The sequence below is a fragment of the Plectropomus leopardus genome, chromosome 9, assembly GCF_026936395.1.
Source record: "Plectropomus leopardus strain MGB_pleo_1.0 chromosome 9, ASM2693639v1, whole genome shotgun sequence".
Lineage (NCBI taxonomy): Eukaryota > Metazoa > Chordata > Actinopteri > Perciformes > Serranidae > Plectropomus > Plectropomus leopardus.
Window position 1 is genome coordinate 809104 of NC_142184.1, and position 14673 is coordinate 823776.

The window sequence follows — 14673 nt, forward strand, 5'->3', positions numbered from 1 at the left end:
CCGGTTTTCTAAAAGCACACAAGCGTTCAGACCGACAGCTGCCGGAGGAGGTGAAGGTGGGACGCTAAGTTTAGACAAGAGACGCACAGACGGGGGGACACGAGACGAGGAACACACGGAGCAACCATTCAGATCCCTCACTGCAGTAAAAATACTCGGCTGCAGTAAAAGTATTTAAGTTTAAACAGTAAAAAGAAGTTAACCTTTGGTTTCTTTCCAAAACATTGGAAGGAAATGAGCAACCTATGAAGAAATGACCCAAAAATAGCAAGAAATCGGAAGAAGTACAAGAAATTACCTGAAAATGTGGAAAATGTGTTTAAAAAATTTACAATAATTCTGTGACAAAATTTTAAATATGTAATGATTAAAAAAAAACTTTTCTTTTTTCCCCCAGACATTTTTCTCTAGCTTTTAAAATTGTCTCATTTTTTTAAATCTAATAATTTCTTGCAATTTATTGAACATTTCCATCCAAGTTGCTCGCTGCCTTTTTCCAGTGTTTTTGGGAGAAACTGCATCATTTTGCTCAGGGGTCAAAGGTTAAAATACTTCTGAACTGCATCTGAAATCTGCACAAGAGAAGCGGCGCGGCTGCAGGTTTCCAGATGATATAAAAGTTTGAATTCATATATTTTAGTAGTTCATCAGAAGCTGTCTGTGAGCATTTGTGGTTGTAACTTCAGATAATGAAATTATTTTGGAATTAAAAGGCTTTTCATTTAAAAGGAGAACAAATCTTAAAAGCAGGTGTGTCATCTTAAAAATTAAAAAGTTTCGGCCATTTTCTCCTCTTTAAAATATTTTTGGTGGTATTTTAAAGAAAAAAAAGTGATTTTAAAGAGAGATTTTTTTGCTTTTTTTTCTTAATTTTAATTTATTATAATATAATATAATTGATTATTTTTCTTTGAAATTTTCAGTGATTTTTTAAGAAAAAAATTGTTGACTTCAGTTGTTCTTCAGGGTTTTTTTTGTTTGACTTTAAAAATTATCATTTTTTTAATTTTTTTTTTTTATCTTTTAAAAGATTATTTTGGGGCTTTTTTTGCCTTTATTCCACAGGACAGGTGAAGCATGAAAGAGGGACAGAGAGGGACGACATGCAGCAAAGGGCCGAGGCCGGAATCGAACCCGTGACACAGCCTCTGTACATTAGTCCATTAGTTAGTGCATAAAGAGTGTTTTATTTGTTTCATTTATAAAGACTGATTTGATTTTCCTTAAAAATTCTGGCATGTTTTTGTTTTTTTTCTTAAAAGCCTCTCAAACCTGCGCCTGCCGCTTTAAAAGGTTTAAAGTCAAAATCACAAAAATATTTATATATAATTTTTAACATTAATCACAGCCAAATAAAAACAAATAAAATAATTCACTGATTCATTTTAAGTTTTAATAATAATTTCCGTAAATTCTCCAAAACAAAAACAATATCTAGCTTTCCAAAACTTTTCCAGGCTGGAAAAAATGCTATTGGCAAATTCCATGACTTTTCCTTGTTTTTCATGACCGTGTGAAGCCCCGAGGTGAAAATCTGTGAAGCATCACTACGTTTTTTTTTTGTGTGTGTATTAGTGCACGTTAATCACCCGCTTAAATAAACAGGAAGCAGATACCTGCAGACAGGAAGCAGATACCTGTAGACAGGAAGCAGATACCTGTAGACAGGAAGCAGACAGGAAACAGATACCTGCAGACAGGAAGCAGACAGGAAACAGATACCTGCAGACAGGAAGCAGACAGGAAACAGATACCTGCAGACAGGAAGCAGACAGGAAACAGATACCTGCAGACAGGAAGCAGACAGGAAACAGATACCTGCAGACAGGAAGCAGACAGGAAACAGATACCTGCAGACAGGAAGCAGACAGGAAACAGATACCTGCAGACAGGAAGCAGATACCTGCAGACAGGAAGCAGACAGGAAGCAGATACATGCAGACAGGAAGCAGATACCTGCAGACAGGAAACAGATACCTGCAGAGAGGAAGCAGACAGGAAACAGATACCTGCAGACAGGAAACAGATACCTACAGAGAGGAAGCAGACAGGAAACAGATACCTGCAGACAGGAAACAGATACCTGCAGACAGGAAGCAGACAGGAAACAGATACCTGCAGACAGGAAACAGATACCTGCAGACAGGAAGCAGACAGGAAACAGATACCTGCAGACAGGAAACAGATACCTACAGAGAGGAAGCAGACAGGAAACAGATACCTGCAGACAGGAAACAGATACCTGCAGACAGGAAACAGATACCTACAGAGAGGAAGCAGACAGGAAACAGATACCTGCAGACAGGAAACAGATACCTGCAGACAGGAAACAGATACCTGCAGGCCGTGTGAGGCTCCTTTGGCGGTTTATTTCAGCTCAGTGAGTCCAGATTACAGTTCACGTCTGCACAGCGCCCTCTACAGTCCAACACATCCGTAACCACAAACAATACATAGGTGAGAAAAAAAAGAAACAGAGGAAAACTTCTCTTTTCTGCTCAAACAAACAAGTTTAAATACAGAAATATTATCGTGACGTTTGACTCAGCAGCCGTGATCACGTGATGGAAGCATTAAACAATGATGAAAACCTGCAGTCAGCATCGCAGTGTCGCAGAAATCATCAATCAAATCATAAAGAAAAAACATCAAAGTGTAATTCAACAGTTTCATCGTGCTGACGGGAATTCGACAAAATCAGATGTAAACAAAAATAGTAATAATAAAAACGTAGTGAGAGCTGAGTGGACTCAACTGTTCATCCAGACGAGCAGCTGAGTCACCAAGAAACAAAATTTTTCTCTCTGAACACAAAGAAATCTGAAATATGGCCATCAGTTAAAAGTAAAAAAACAGCCAATCACAGCACAGAAAACCCGTCCCATGCTGAAGAGATTTTCAAAATAAAGGCAGCTGGTGTGAAGCTTGTGCGCGGCCTCAGCATGATTTGTGTTTTTGTATTTCTGCGTTTCTTCATTAGAGCAGATCAGCACGCAGCTGAGTTTGTCCTTCAACAGAAACTGCATCACATGCGCCGTGTTTTTAACCCTTTGAAACCTGGATTGACGTCACTTTTCTTGTGCAGCATTCAGACGCCTTTCACAAGCATTTAACCCTTTAAACTCTGAGCAAACATGGAAACATGAAATATCCTGCAAACTGCAACCACAAAAAATAAAAGGTGACAAGAAAAGAACCCACAATTAGCAAAAAAATGAGTCATTACAAAATGATTAAATAACTCGGGGAAATCTATCAAGAAAGCTTGATTTATTGTTGATATAACGTATTTAAAATTAGTTGCAGAAAAAAATATATATTTATTACTCTTATTTTGTTATTTCCAATTTTTACTTTCTTTTCTTTTATTGGCCAATTTCAGGTTATTGTTTTGTAAATTCATTCTAATTTTCTTGCAATTTTTGGGTTATTTCTTGATAAGTTTTTGAAAGAAATCCAGACAATTATTTTTAAAAGTTAGGGAAAAATATCCAGAAACATTTCATATCTAATGATATTAATTAAATATGTAAAATAATACTAATACTAATAATTGTACAGAGTTATTATATATTTTTTTATGGAACTTTATGTTCGGTTTCAAGAAATGTTGCACTTTTTTTCTGCTAATTTTTTGGTCATTTCTTCTTTAGTTGCTTGTCGCCTTCTTTCCATGATTTTTTTACTTTTTTTAATCAAGCCAGTTTTCTTGGGTTTCAAAGAGTTAACATAGAAATGAATAGAAAAAGTAAACCTTTTATTCAGATAATCTCCATGAACAGACCTCTGCGCTCGCTGCAGCTGAAGGCAGATTCATCGTCAAAATCTCTGAACCTGCCGACCTTCTCATCATTATTTAGGTTCTTCGGATTTTTTAATTTTTTTAAAATGTTTTTTTTCAAATACACCTGCATTCACATGCAGATATTCGTTTATGGAGATAATCGTCTCTTTAATTAATTTCTGTGGTTTGTTAAGTTCTTTACGTGAACAGAAGTTAAAGTTTTTACAGTTACTGACGGATTCAAAAACGTTAACGTGTTTGAATCCGTCGCGGCTGCTCGTCTGTTTTCAGACTCACGACTTCAATCAAACAAAAAAACAGAAATGTGCTTCTTTCCATCCAAACTTTCGCTGACACACAATCTGTCAGAGAGCCGGAGGCAACAGACGACTCAGACTTTTACATTTCGGACGTCGTTCTGCAAAAACTTTGAGGAGAAAGTTTCTGAAACAGAAAATGCTCCGACACAAAGTCTTTTTTTCCAGAGAGAAAATCTTCATCTAAGCCACAAAAACATGAAGATATTAAACCTTTACCACCAAAAACTAAACTGTTAACTGATGAAACAAAAATAAAAAATAAATCTTGTAACGTGCTGTTTTAATTATGAAAAAAAAAAAAAACGGATTATTTCGTACGAGCAAAACAAAAATCTGTCAGTTTTGAATCTTTGATTTGACTGCGTGTGAACGTCAGTCTGCAGGATTTTTTACTCAGCTGCTGCAGAAATAAGAAATCATTGAATTATTTTTAAATCTGGATGAAACGGGTGACGCTGACGGTTTGTTTTACTCGTACAAAGTGCCGTCCGCCGAAGCGTCGCGCTGCAGACGTTTACATTCATTCATTTTATCTTAAATCTACGACCTGAAAGTCTCTCTGATTTCTGAAAAACATTCATGTTTGGAGTCGTTACATCTGAGACTTAAATCCACTGTGCAATATTTTAATTCAGGTGTCTCGTGAACACTGGACCTCAGATTTTGGAATAAAACTCGTGTGTTTCCTGCCGAAAACGTGTCTGAAGGTCAGGTTTTTTTCTGCAGGAAACGAGGAATGATTCGATCACATTTCAGCTCCAAAAAAACTAACAAACAAAAAAAGCCTGGTCAGTTACACAGAAACGCTCACAAACAGCCGACAATCTTTTCCTGATGAGATTTTTTTTTTTTTTAACCACATGAAATAAACCAAACGCAGCTGATCCAAACACAGGAAGTGACATCACATCGCAGATGATTACTGAGCGGCTCATTGAGGACTGTGACGTGATGAAGATGAAGATGAGAGAAGCTGGAAATCGTCTTCGTCCTCCTCAGTCGGACTTCTTGTCGCTGGTTGCCTGCAGACAGAGAGCAGGGCGGTAAAAACACAGCGTCAGTCACTTCGCCCAATTAAAAGTTGACAGTTTACAGATTCAGTTTCTGACCGGATGTCTCCCAGATGCAGTTGACCTTTGACCTTTTCCATATAAAATGTCAAATCTTCATTACTTTATCCTATTAAACATTTTTACGAAGTTTCGTCATAATTGGAGACTGAATTGAGTTCGTTTTGGTGATTTTTTTCAAGAAACATTTTTTTGTAAATTTTGTTATTCTTAAGTCAAAATGAAAGAAAACTAATTTGGTGTTTGTTTCTCTCTTAAAACATTTTTGGCAATTTTTTTTCTTAAAATCACCAGAAATGATTTTCATTTATCACAGCCAGAAACTGTGAAAAAAACAATGTTTAATGTTTAAATATAAATAACTGATAATTAATCGTATTTTTTTTTTTAATAATTTTCAAATTTGTGATGATGTCATCATGTGTCATTATACAAGTTTGCGCAACAAATTTGTCACAGTGACATTGACCTTTGACCTTTGGGGCATAAAAATGTCATCACTCCATTTTATTACATTTGACATTTTGTGTGAAGTTTTGTCATAATTTAAGAATTTATTCTTGAGTTATGGCCAAAAACAAGCTTTAAAAAATATTCTACACTAATATTATTTTAGACTTTCATTGAGTTTATCTTGTTTAATCAGCATCAGTCTTAATCATAAATACCAAATATTCATTCATTTTCAGATTTTATCACTTTAAATATGAGGTTTTTGTCATGATGCCACTATGATTTTAGATGAAGAAACACACAAAAATCAATCATTTTTAATAAACTATACGCTAAGTCGTACAAATTCAGAGTCAAAAGCCCAGAATGACACCCAGAAATAATACAAGTCCTGTTTTTCTGCTCTGATGGCTGTGGGATCAAAAATGTCAGTTTGAATGGGTTTCAATGGAGCATTTTTGGACCTGAACAGTCTGAATGTAACTATTTAGTTTCCACAGTGTATTTTAGACTTATTGTAGGAGCTGAGCTGCAAATTCACTGATTACACTCAAATACACAATCTGGACTACATTTAGGACACATGCATCAACACACACACAATTATCACAGCAGGAAGGAGGACAAGAGACGAACAGTCACTAAAGGGTTAAACTACCCAACAGAGTATAAAGGGTTAAAATGACACATTAATGCAACAGGAAGATGTATTCAGATATTTTGTTTACACTGTGTGATATCAGTACTTCTACTGCATTAGAGGACCAGAGAGTCCACATACAACACACACAGCTGAACACACACGTGTGTGTATTTGTAGGTATGTTACATAACTCTGTGTGTGTGTGTGTGTGTGTGTGTGTGTGTGTGTGTGTGTGTGTGTGTGTGTGTGTGTGTTACCAGCAGCTTGCTGTGTTCGTCCAGCAGTCTGTCGTACTCCACTGTCAGATTCTCGGCCTGTTTCTTCATCGCACGAACATCACTGTCCGACTTCTGCAGAGCTGCAAAACATCAACACAGAGATCAAATGTAACTAAGTACATTTACTCCACTACTGTACCTAAGTAAGCCTTTGCTGTACTTGTACTTTCCTCAAGTACCATTTTATGCTACTTATGCAAGGTTTTTACACATTCATTTCAATGGAAAAAATTTAAAGACCAAACATCGTCTGAAACAACCATCACTGCTCCTTATCGGTTCTTTTTTTTTATAAATATACAAAAGCTCTTTAAATATAAATTATTTCTAAAAATGATGATTTCACAACAGGATGATGACTGGAAAAAATTGTCTATTTCTTTTTCTTTCAATTTTGTTTTTGATTTTAGGCATTTTTACAATAAATAATTTTTATATTTATTTTTACTTTTTAAAAGAAAAAAAGTTTTTATTTTTCTTACAAACATTTTCACTTTTTTTCCTATAAAACTTGTCAGCATTTTTTAAAAATAACTTTTGGGTTTTTTTGGGGGGTTGTTATTTTTTTAAACACGCCCTCCAAACGTACGTGTTCTTTAAAAATCACCAAACATTAGGGGTGTCGGGTGGCTCAGAGGATAAAGCATGCGCCCTGTAAATGAAGGCAGTGTCCTCGCCGCAGCGGCCGTCGGTTCGATTCCAGCTCGCGGCCCTTTGCTGCACGTCCTCCCCTCTCTCTCCCCTTCACACTATACATTAAATATTTGTTGGATTTTTGAATTTCCAACAGTCTTAAAAACATTGCATATTATTATACAGGTTTGTGAGGCGATTCCATGCCTTTTCCAAATGTTTGGGGGTTTACATAGTTTACAAAAAAATGGTTAAAAAAAACTTTCCAGGCCTGGAAATTGCTATTTGCATAGTGCATGACTTTTCCAGGTTTTTCATGACTGTATGAAACACATCGCACTAAATCTCAGCCTTTTCTTCTATTTCACCTCCTCCTCCATCTGCTCCTCCTCCTCCATATCTTTAACCTCCTCCTCCTCCTCTTTAACCTCCTGCTCCTCTCTTGTGCTCTCTTTGCACCTCCTCACCTTTCTTGGTGGTGTCCAGCTCCTCCTTCAGGGTCTTCACCTCCTCTTTCAGAGCCTTGTTCTCCTCCTGTGGTCCTGCTCCTTTCTTCCCGGCCTCCGGCACCTCGATTCCAGCGTCTCGCAGTTTCTGTTCGAAGAAGACCGAAGAAAACAGTCAGTGTGTGTTTACACGGTCACACAGAGCTGCAACCAACGATTATCTTGATAATCGATTAATTATCGATTATTTTTTTGGTTAATTGATGAATCAGATTTAAAAGAAATAAAAATAGAAATAATAAAATAAGCATTTTTTTTCTCCAATCACTTTGCTCAAAAACAGATTAGCAGAGTAAAAAGTGCATAAACAGGCAGTTGCCTGAACATCCCTGAGCTGTCAAAATAATATTAAATTAAAAATAATAAATAGGCCTGGGCGGCCTATCAGGAGCGTCTCCTGTGTCAGCTGCAGCACATCTAGAGAAACGGTGGCCTGCTGATTTTTGACACGTGGCGCGCGCGTTTGTCAGCAGGAATAGTGAAGATGGTTTTTTGGTGATTATATTGACTCTAGATCAGTTTTCACTGCAGTTTAAAGTACAAAGATGGCAGTTTTACTCCAACTTCCCTGCTTCCCTTAAAAACAAAAGCCCTCTGACAGCGTCTCTGTGGACAGAATCCCATCAGTTGCTGAGACAAGGCATTTTATTTTGAAACATTTACAGGGCCGTGTTGTCGCACCGCTTCATAAATGAGAGGAATTTGTGCTTTTAAATGTGGAAATCCAGAACTAATATCTGCGGCCGTGAGGCAGCAGCGACGCTGCATGTGTGAACACCGCAAGCATGAAACACGCAGCAGCTCCGCGAGGCTGCAGTCACGCACAGCTGACTCGCGCTGTATGAATGGGCGCTTTCGTTTTAGATGCCGCGTCATAACCGTCGTTCTCCCGTGCTCCTTTTGCATATTTCACAACTTCCTTGTTTTGCATAAGGTGATGTGCTCCAAAACTTTTGAAGTTTTCGTAGGAAACGTCCTCTCTGCCTGTGCCTCTTCAAAACACGGCTTCTCCATCCACCACACAATATATACATTATCATATATACAGACACCAGTGTATATACAATATATACAATATATACAAATGTACATATATACATAAACATTCAGGGTATCTGCAAAATTAATTAAACATGTTAAAGCATTCACAAATGTCCAGAGTCTTCATTGCTTTTTTGTCTTTTACACCATGTAGGGAGATCATATAAAACTCTACTTCCTTTATAAATTGTTGTATTTTTGGAGGTTTTTGATTCCATTTGCACTTGTGAATATAATACTTGCCATACAGTATAAGTAAATTCAAGATGTAACTTTTTCGATGTTCACTAGCACTATTTCCATAGAAAAATAAAACATCCTTTTCTCTCAGCTGAATATTGGAGCCAGTCTGTACATTGTAGAACTGCTCGACCTTTGACCAAAATATTCGACAATAGACACATTCAAAAAACAAATGGCAAATAGTTTCTGTCTCATGGTTACAAAACACACAGTTTCTCTCCACAACCCCAAATCTTACAACAACTTGATTTGTTGGGTAAATTAAATGTAATATTTTAAAAGCTACTTCCTTGACTTTATTTGTTACAAAAAATTTCTGATTAAACGTCCATACAGATTTCCATTTAATATTTTCAAATTTTGAGTTCCAACTGGATTCTGAGGGGTTGAGGTTTGGTGGTACAATTTCCTAATATATTTATTGCTACATTTGTCACTTATTAACTGTACTCCACCTAAGGAGAGCTCTGATGAATATCGTGTGTTCTCCTCTCCTCCCCCTTGCAGAAGTGTCAGCAGTCCAGTAGGAATTGCGTCAAATACAATTGCATATTCTTTAGGAGTGATGGGTATTTTATATTTCGTTAGAAATTCTGTATAGCTGTACAGCTGTCTGTTTCTATTTAATAATTGCATGACAAACAAAATGTTGTTTCCCACCCAACCATCAAAAAATAATGTTTTATTTTTATATTTGATATCTTTGTTGTCCCAGATTAAAGATCTGTGTGGAGAGAAACTGTGCTTGTATATCATTAACCATGACATTAAGGCTTGTTTATGGAAATTAGACAGATTGACAGGAATCTTGCCTCCATCATAATTACAATGCAGCAAAAACTCAATACCACCCACCTTCCTGAATAACAGTTCTGGGATAATAAACCATAATTTGTCTTTTTCTTTTATATATCGTTTGAACCAGTTGATCTTAAAGACTATGTTGGCTGTACCAAAGTCTAACACATTTAAACCTCCTTCAGAGTATGAATTACATAATACATTCTTTTTTAAATAATGTGGTTTATTTTTCCATATGAAGTCAAACATTTTCCTGTCAATCTGTGTAATATGTTCTTGTGGAACATCCATGACCATTGCTGGGTAAATTAGGCGTGAAAGACCTTCACTTTTAGAAAGTAAAACACGTCCATTCAGAGATAAATCTCTTACCAACCAAAAATCAAGTTTCTTTTTCATTTTTTTTACCAGAGGATCAAGGTTCATATTGGCCCGTTCCTTTTGATTTTTACATATTTTTATACCCAGATATGAAACCACGTCTTTAATAGGAATCCCACTGATTTCAAGTAGGTCATTAGGCTTCTCTTTTAAGGCAAACAAATCACACTTTCCAATATTTACAGTTAACCCTGAAACCCCTGAAAATTTATTCAGGCATGCGATGGCTTTTTTAACCTCCTTTCCATTTTTTAGAAAAATTGCAGTGTCATCTGCTAGTTGGCAGCACTTAAGTTCTTTCCTGTCTAATTTAATACCGCTAAAGTTGCTTTGATTAATGTGCACTAACATGGTTTGCATAACTAAAAGAAATCAAAAGGGTGCAGCGGGATCTCCTTGTTTAATCCCTCTACATATATTAAAGTTCTGTGTTGTGCCTGTAGACAATCTAACTGAACTTTTACAATCTTTATATAGCAGTTGAATGGCCGATTTAAAGTAACTACCAAATCCAAACAGATCTAAGGTTTTGAAGAGAAAGCTATGAGCTACTGTATCAAAAGCCTTATAATAATCCACAAAAAGAATGTAGCTGTCATCTTCAAGCAGATCACTGTAATCAATCAGGTCTAAAATTAATCGGACATTGTTACTTATGTGCCGTCCTTTCATAACACCTGACTGACACTCATCAATAATTGTATTGAGGCAAGGTTTAAGTCTCTGAGCAAAGATCAATGAAAATAGCTTTGCATCGTTATTAATTAAGGTTATAGGTCTCCAATTTTCAATCAGTAACAGATCTTTGCCTGGTTTTGGTATTAAAGTAATAAGTCCTTGAGACATAGTGGGCGGTAATTTACCAGCCTCAAGAGCTTCTTCAAATACACATAACAGAAAATCTGCGATGTCATCTTTGAATTCTTTGTAGAATTCACTGGTCAATCCATCATTGCCCGGAGATTTATTTTCTTTCAGTTTAGATATACAGATTTTAATCTCCGCAACAGTTATTTTTCCGTCACAAACTTTCTTCATCAATACAATTTGCTACATTCTTTATTGAGGAAAAAAAGGTTTCATCAGTATTATGAAGCTTCTCAGCATACAGCTTTTCATAAAAGTTTTTAACATAATAAGAGATTTCCTTCATATTTACTGAGGTCTGACCATTAATATCAAGTTTATGAATGGAGGGGAGTTCAGCGTTTCTCTTTTCCAAGCTAAAAAAATATCTAGAATTTTTCTCTTCCTCCTCCATCCATCTCCTTCTGGATCTTATAAAGGCTCCTTTGGCCTTTTCTTCGTATAATTGATCCAGTTGTAGCTGAAGTTCAGTTAAATTAATTTTATCTTCCTGAGACAGTTGGTTCTTTCCATGTATTGTGATTATCTCTTTAACTATACCATCTTCTTTAATACGTTTATTTTTTGCTATTTCCTTACCTCTCTGAATTGCCCACCTCCTAATTTTATATTTCATTAACTCCCACTGACCACAATATGAGTTCAAAGTCTTACCTGCTATCCAACTTTCTTTAATAATTAATTTTGTAGTATCTAAAAATCGTTTGTCCTTTAATAAGGTGCCATTAAATTTCCAGTAACCTGTATTAAATCTTTTATCTTGTAATATATTATTTGAACTTACTGACAGGTAAATAAGTTTGTGATCTGTGAGCACAGAGGGCTCAATATATGTATCTATCACTTGTTTTTCCAATTCTCTAGATATTAACCAATAATCTATTCTAGACTATGGCTTCTCCGGTCTGCAGGTGACTTAAACAGTCCCGTGACACAGTGAGTGACGTAATAATCGTGCGACACAACAAATCAAAAATTTTAGTAATTGCAAACACATTTAATAAACGATTATAATCGACTTTACCGATTTGTTGTTGCAGCCCTAATCTAAAACTTTACTGAGGGTTTTTGTAAGAAGACGAATGTTTGTAAAATGATGCAGACGACATGTTTGTGATTTCCTTTAGATGCAACAGTGAAGCCTCAAAGCTCACACACTGAACGCTCTCCAAACTCTGTGTCCAAGTAATATTCTTACTTATACTTCCTGTATATGTTTCAAATTAAAAGCCCTGTGTTTCAGTCGTAAATGCACTTGTAGTTGACACTTGTGACTAAGTTCAGACATTCACAGGCACTCACGCTGATCGCACACCACAGCCGTCTGCAGCCGCCAGACTTTCAATTAGTGGACAACCCGCTCTACCTCCTGAGCCACAGCTGCCCTCGCTAACAGGGCTTTTACTGTGAAACACTTACAAGATCACGTTGTGGTGGCTGACATTCAGGGTTAGACGACCAGGCAGAGGATCTCACCCGCTCAAGGATATTTCCTTTTCTTCTCAACTGCCTGTATGACTGTTTTTTACATAATTCCATTTAAAATTTAAAATTAAGTTCTGTTTAATAATAATAATAATAATTAAATCCTTTTTTTGTTTTTTTTATAACCACCATTAGTCTAATCTTAAAAATCAAATATTCATTAATTTAGTTTTTGGTCATGATGCCACTATGTTTTTTTTTTTTTTTAAATCTTACACATATATTCATAATACAACATATACAGCAGATTTTTACTATTTTCCACCTGATGACATTTCGACAAAGTAGTTAATTTTTTCAGTGTTTCTTTTCTTCTAAAAACATAGTGGCATCATGATAAAAACCTGACACTTAAAGGGTTAAAATTTCAAAGCTTGATTTTGACAGGCACAAGTGATAATATAGATATAATAATATTAATTAAAGTTTTAAATAGAGTTTGTCTCTGCGGTTTCTTTTTTAATTTATTTACTGAGTACCGAAAAGAATAATATTTTTTTTCTTTTATTTATATTATTTTACTATATCATACTTCTATTTAAAGTTGATTACATTTAAGTACTTTTTTTCAAGCTAGTTCCTTGTTGTTGCTTTTTATGATTTTCTGATTGCTTATTGGGTGACCATTTTCTTGTAACTTTTTCACTAATTCCTTCTTACATGTTTTTGATTGAGATGAAGCCAAAGCTCAGGTTTCAAGGGGTTAAGAAAAAGCCAAGAACAAGCTGAAAATCAGTAAATCAATAAATGATCGCATGGAGGCTGCTGACGAAGTCAGTTTCAGTTTGAATTCAGTCTGAATTCAGTTTGAATCTCGCAGGCCGACAGGTGTTCATACCAAACGCCTCCTGACCTCCGGCTGCTGACCTCAGAGCGACAGCTGCTCTGCGCTGCTCTGCCTCACACTGCTGCTACAGAAAATACACACTGCTCTCCGATTGGCTGCTTAATTGTGGGGCCGTATATGGAAAGACGAGTAAATAATCAATGTTTTTGATTCAGTCCGTCTGTTTGTTTGTTTGCGTCTATTTGAAGTAAAATGACAATAAATCTCTGCATGTTTGAAACCTGATTTACTCTGAGATCCTTCGCCTCCTGTGATTGGTCACTTATTATTATGAACTCTGTGTGTGTGTGTGTGTGTGTGTGTGTGTGTGTGTGTGTGTGTGTGTGTGCAGCTGTGCGGTGACAGAGGGTGTGTTTGGTATTCACACCTGTCTGTCTGTCTGTTTTGATGACAAATCTCCATAAAAAAGTAAAATAATAATATTTCGGTCGGTCCGTCTGATAACAGTCAGGTATTTTACTATTGTGTGAACTCATCTTGATGCTTTTCTCAACATTTTGGGGCCCTTCTAATCCGAACTCCACATCAATATTTTCCTCACGGTGACTGCAGTGAAAGAAAAAATATCTCCACGTGTGGGAAAAATAATCACTTATGCAAATTAAAAGATGTGTTCCTCTTAAAAACAGCTCTGGATCTTTTTGTCAATATAAACTACAATAAAATTTTCATTTTAGTTGATACTCAACTAACCACCCACATGGACAAATGTGGCCTCCTGTGGGCAAAATTATTTTATCATTATTATATTATTCTCATCAAAAATAAAGTGACTGACTCAGTGAAGTTTTTCTCCTTTTAGTCTCCATAAGGGTTCAGAGACATAAAACAGCATCAACATAGAGCTTGTTGATCAAAAAAAGAGCCAGAGGAGGATCCCCCACACCCCCGACAGAGGACACAGATAAGACACTGATGTCCTAAAATACTAGAAATGTCCTCAAATCCATCAAAAGTGCAAACATTCTAAAATTGTCCTGAAATCCTTGAAATCTCCTAAAATCGTAGAAATGACCTAAAAGCCTTAAAACATCCTAAAATCCTAGAAACATCCAAAAATTCTCGAAATGTCCTAAAATCATAGAAATGTCTTAAAATCCTGGGATTTAAAAAAAAAAAATTATTGATTTTTGAAATTTTTTTGAAGAAAAAACATGTATCCATTTTCCATGACTTTTTCAAGCCTGGAGATTTTGCTTTTTGCAAATTCCATGAACTTTCCAGGTAAAAAGTATAATATTTCCCTCTAAGATGCAGCGGAGTAGAAGTATCAAATATTGTAAAATAGAAATATTCAAGTCAAGAACAAGTACCTCTAAAT

The 14673-nt window shown here is 36.0% G+C and overlaps 1 protein-coding gene across 1 annotated transcript in view; it reads right to left on the reverse strand.

Annotated features, from left to right (window-relative positions):
- Positions 1-2349: 2349 nt before the first annotated feature.
- The window catches only part of bcap31 (B cell receptor associated protein 31), a 30353-nt gene continuing 18029 nt past the window's right edge, over positions 2350-14673 (reverse strand). The window contains exons 6-8 of the mRNA XM_088081559.1: positions 7649-7775; positions 6528-6628; positions 2350-5126 (exon numbers count right to left, since the gene is read on the reverse strand). Of these exons, the coding sequence (XP_087937685.1) occupies positions 5100-5126; positions 6528-6628; positions 7649-7775 (255 nt within the window). The 3' untranslated portion in view covers positions 2350-5099. The remainder of the gene's footprint in view (positions 5127-6527; positions 6629-7648; positions 7776-14673) is intronic.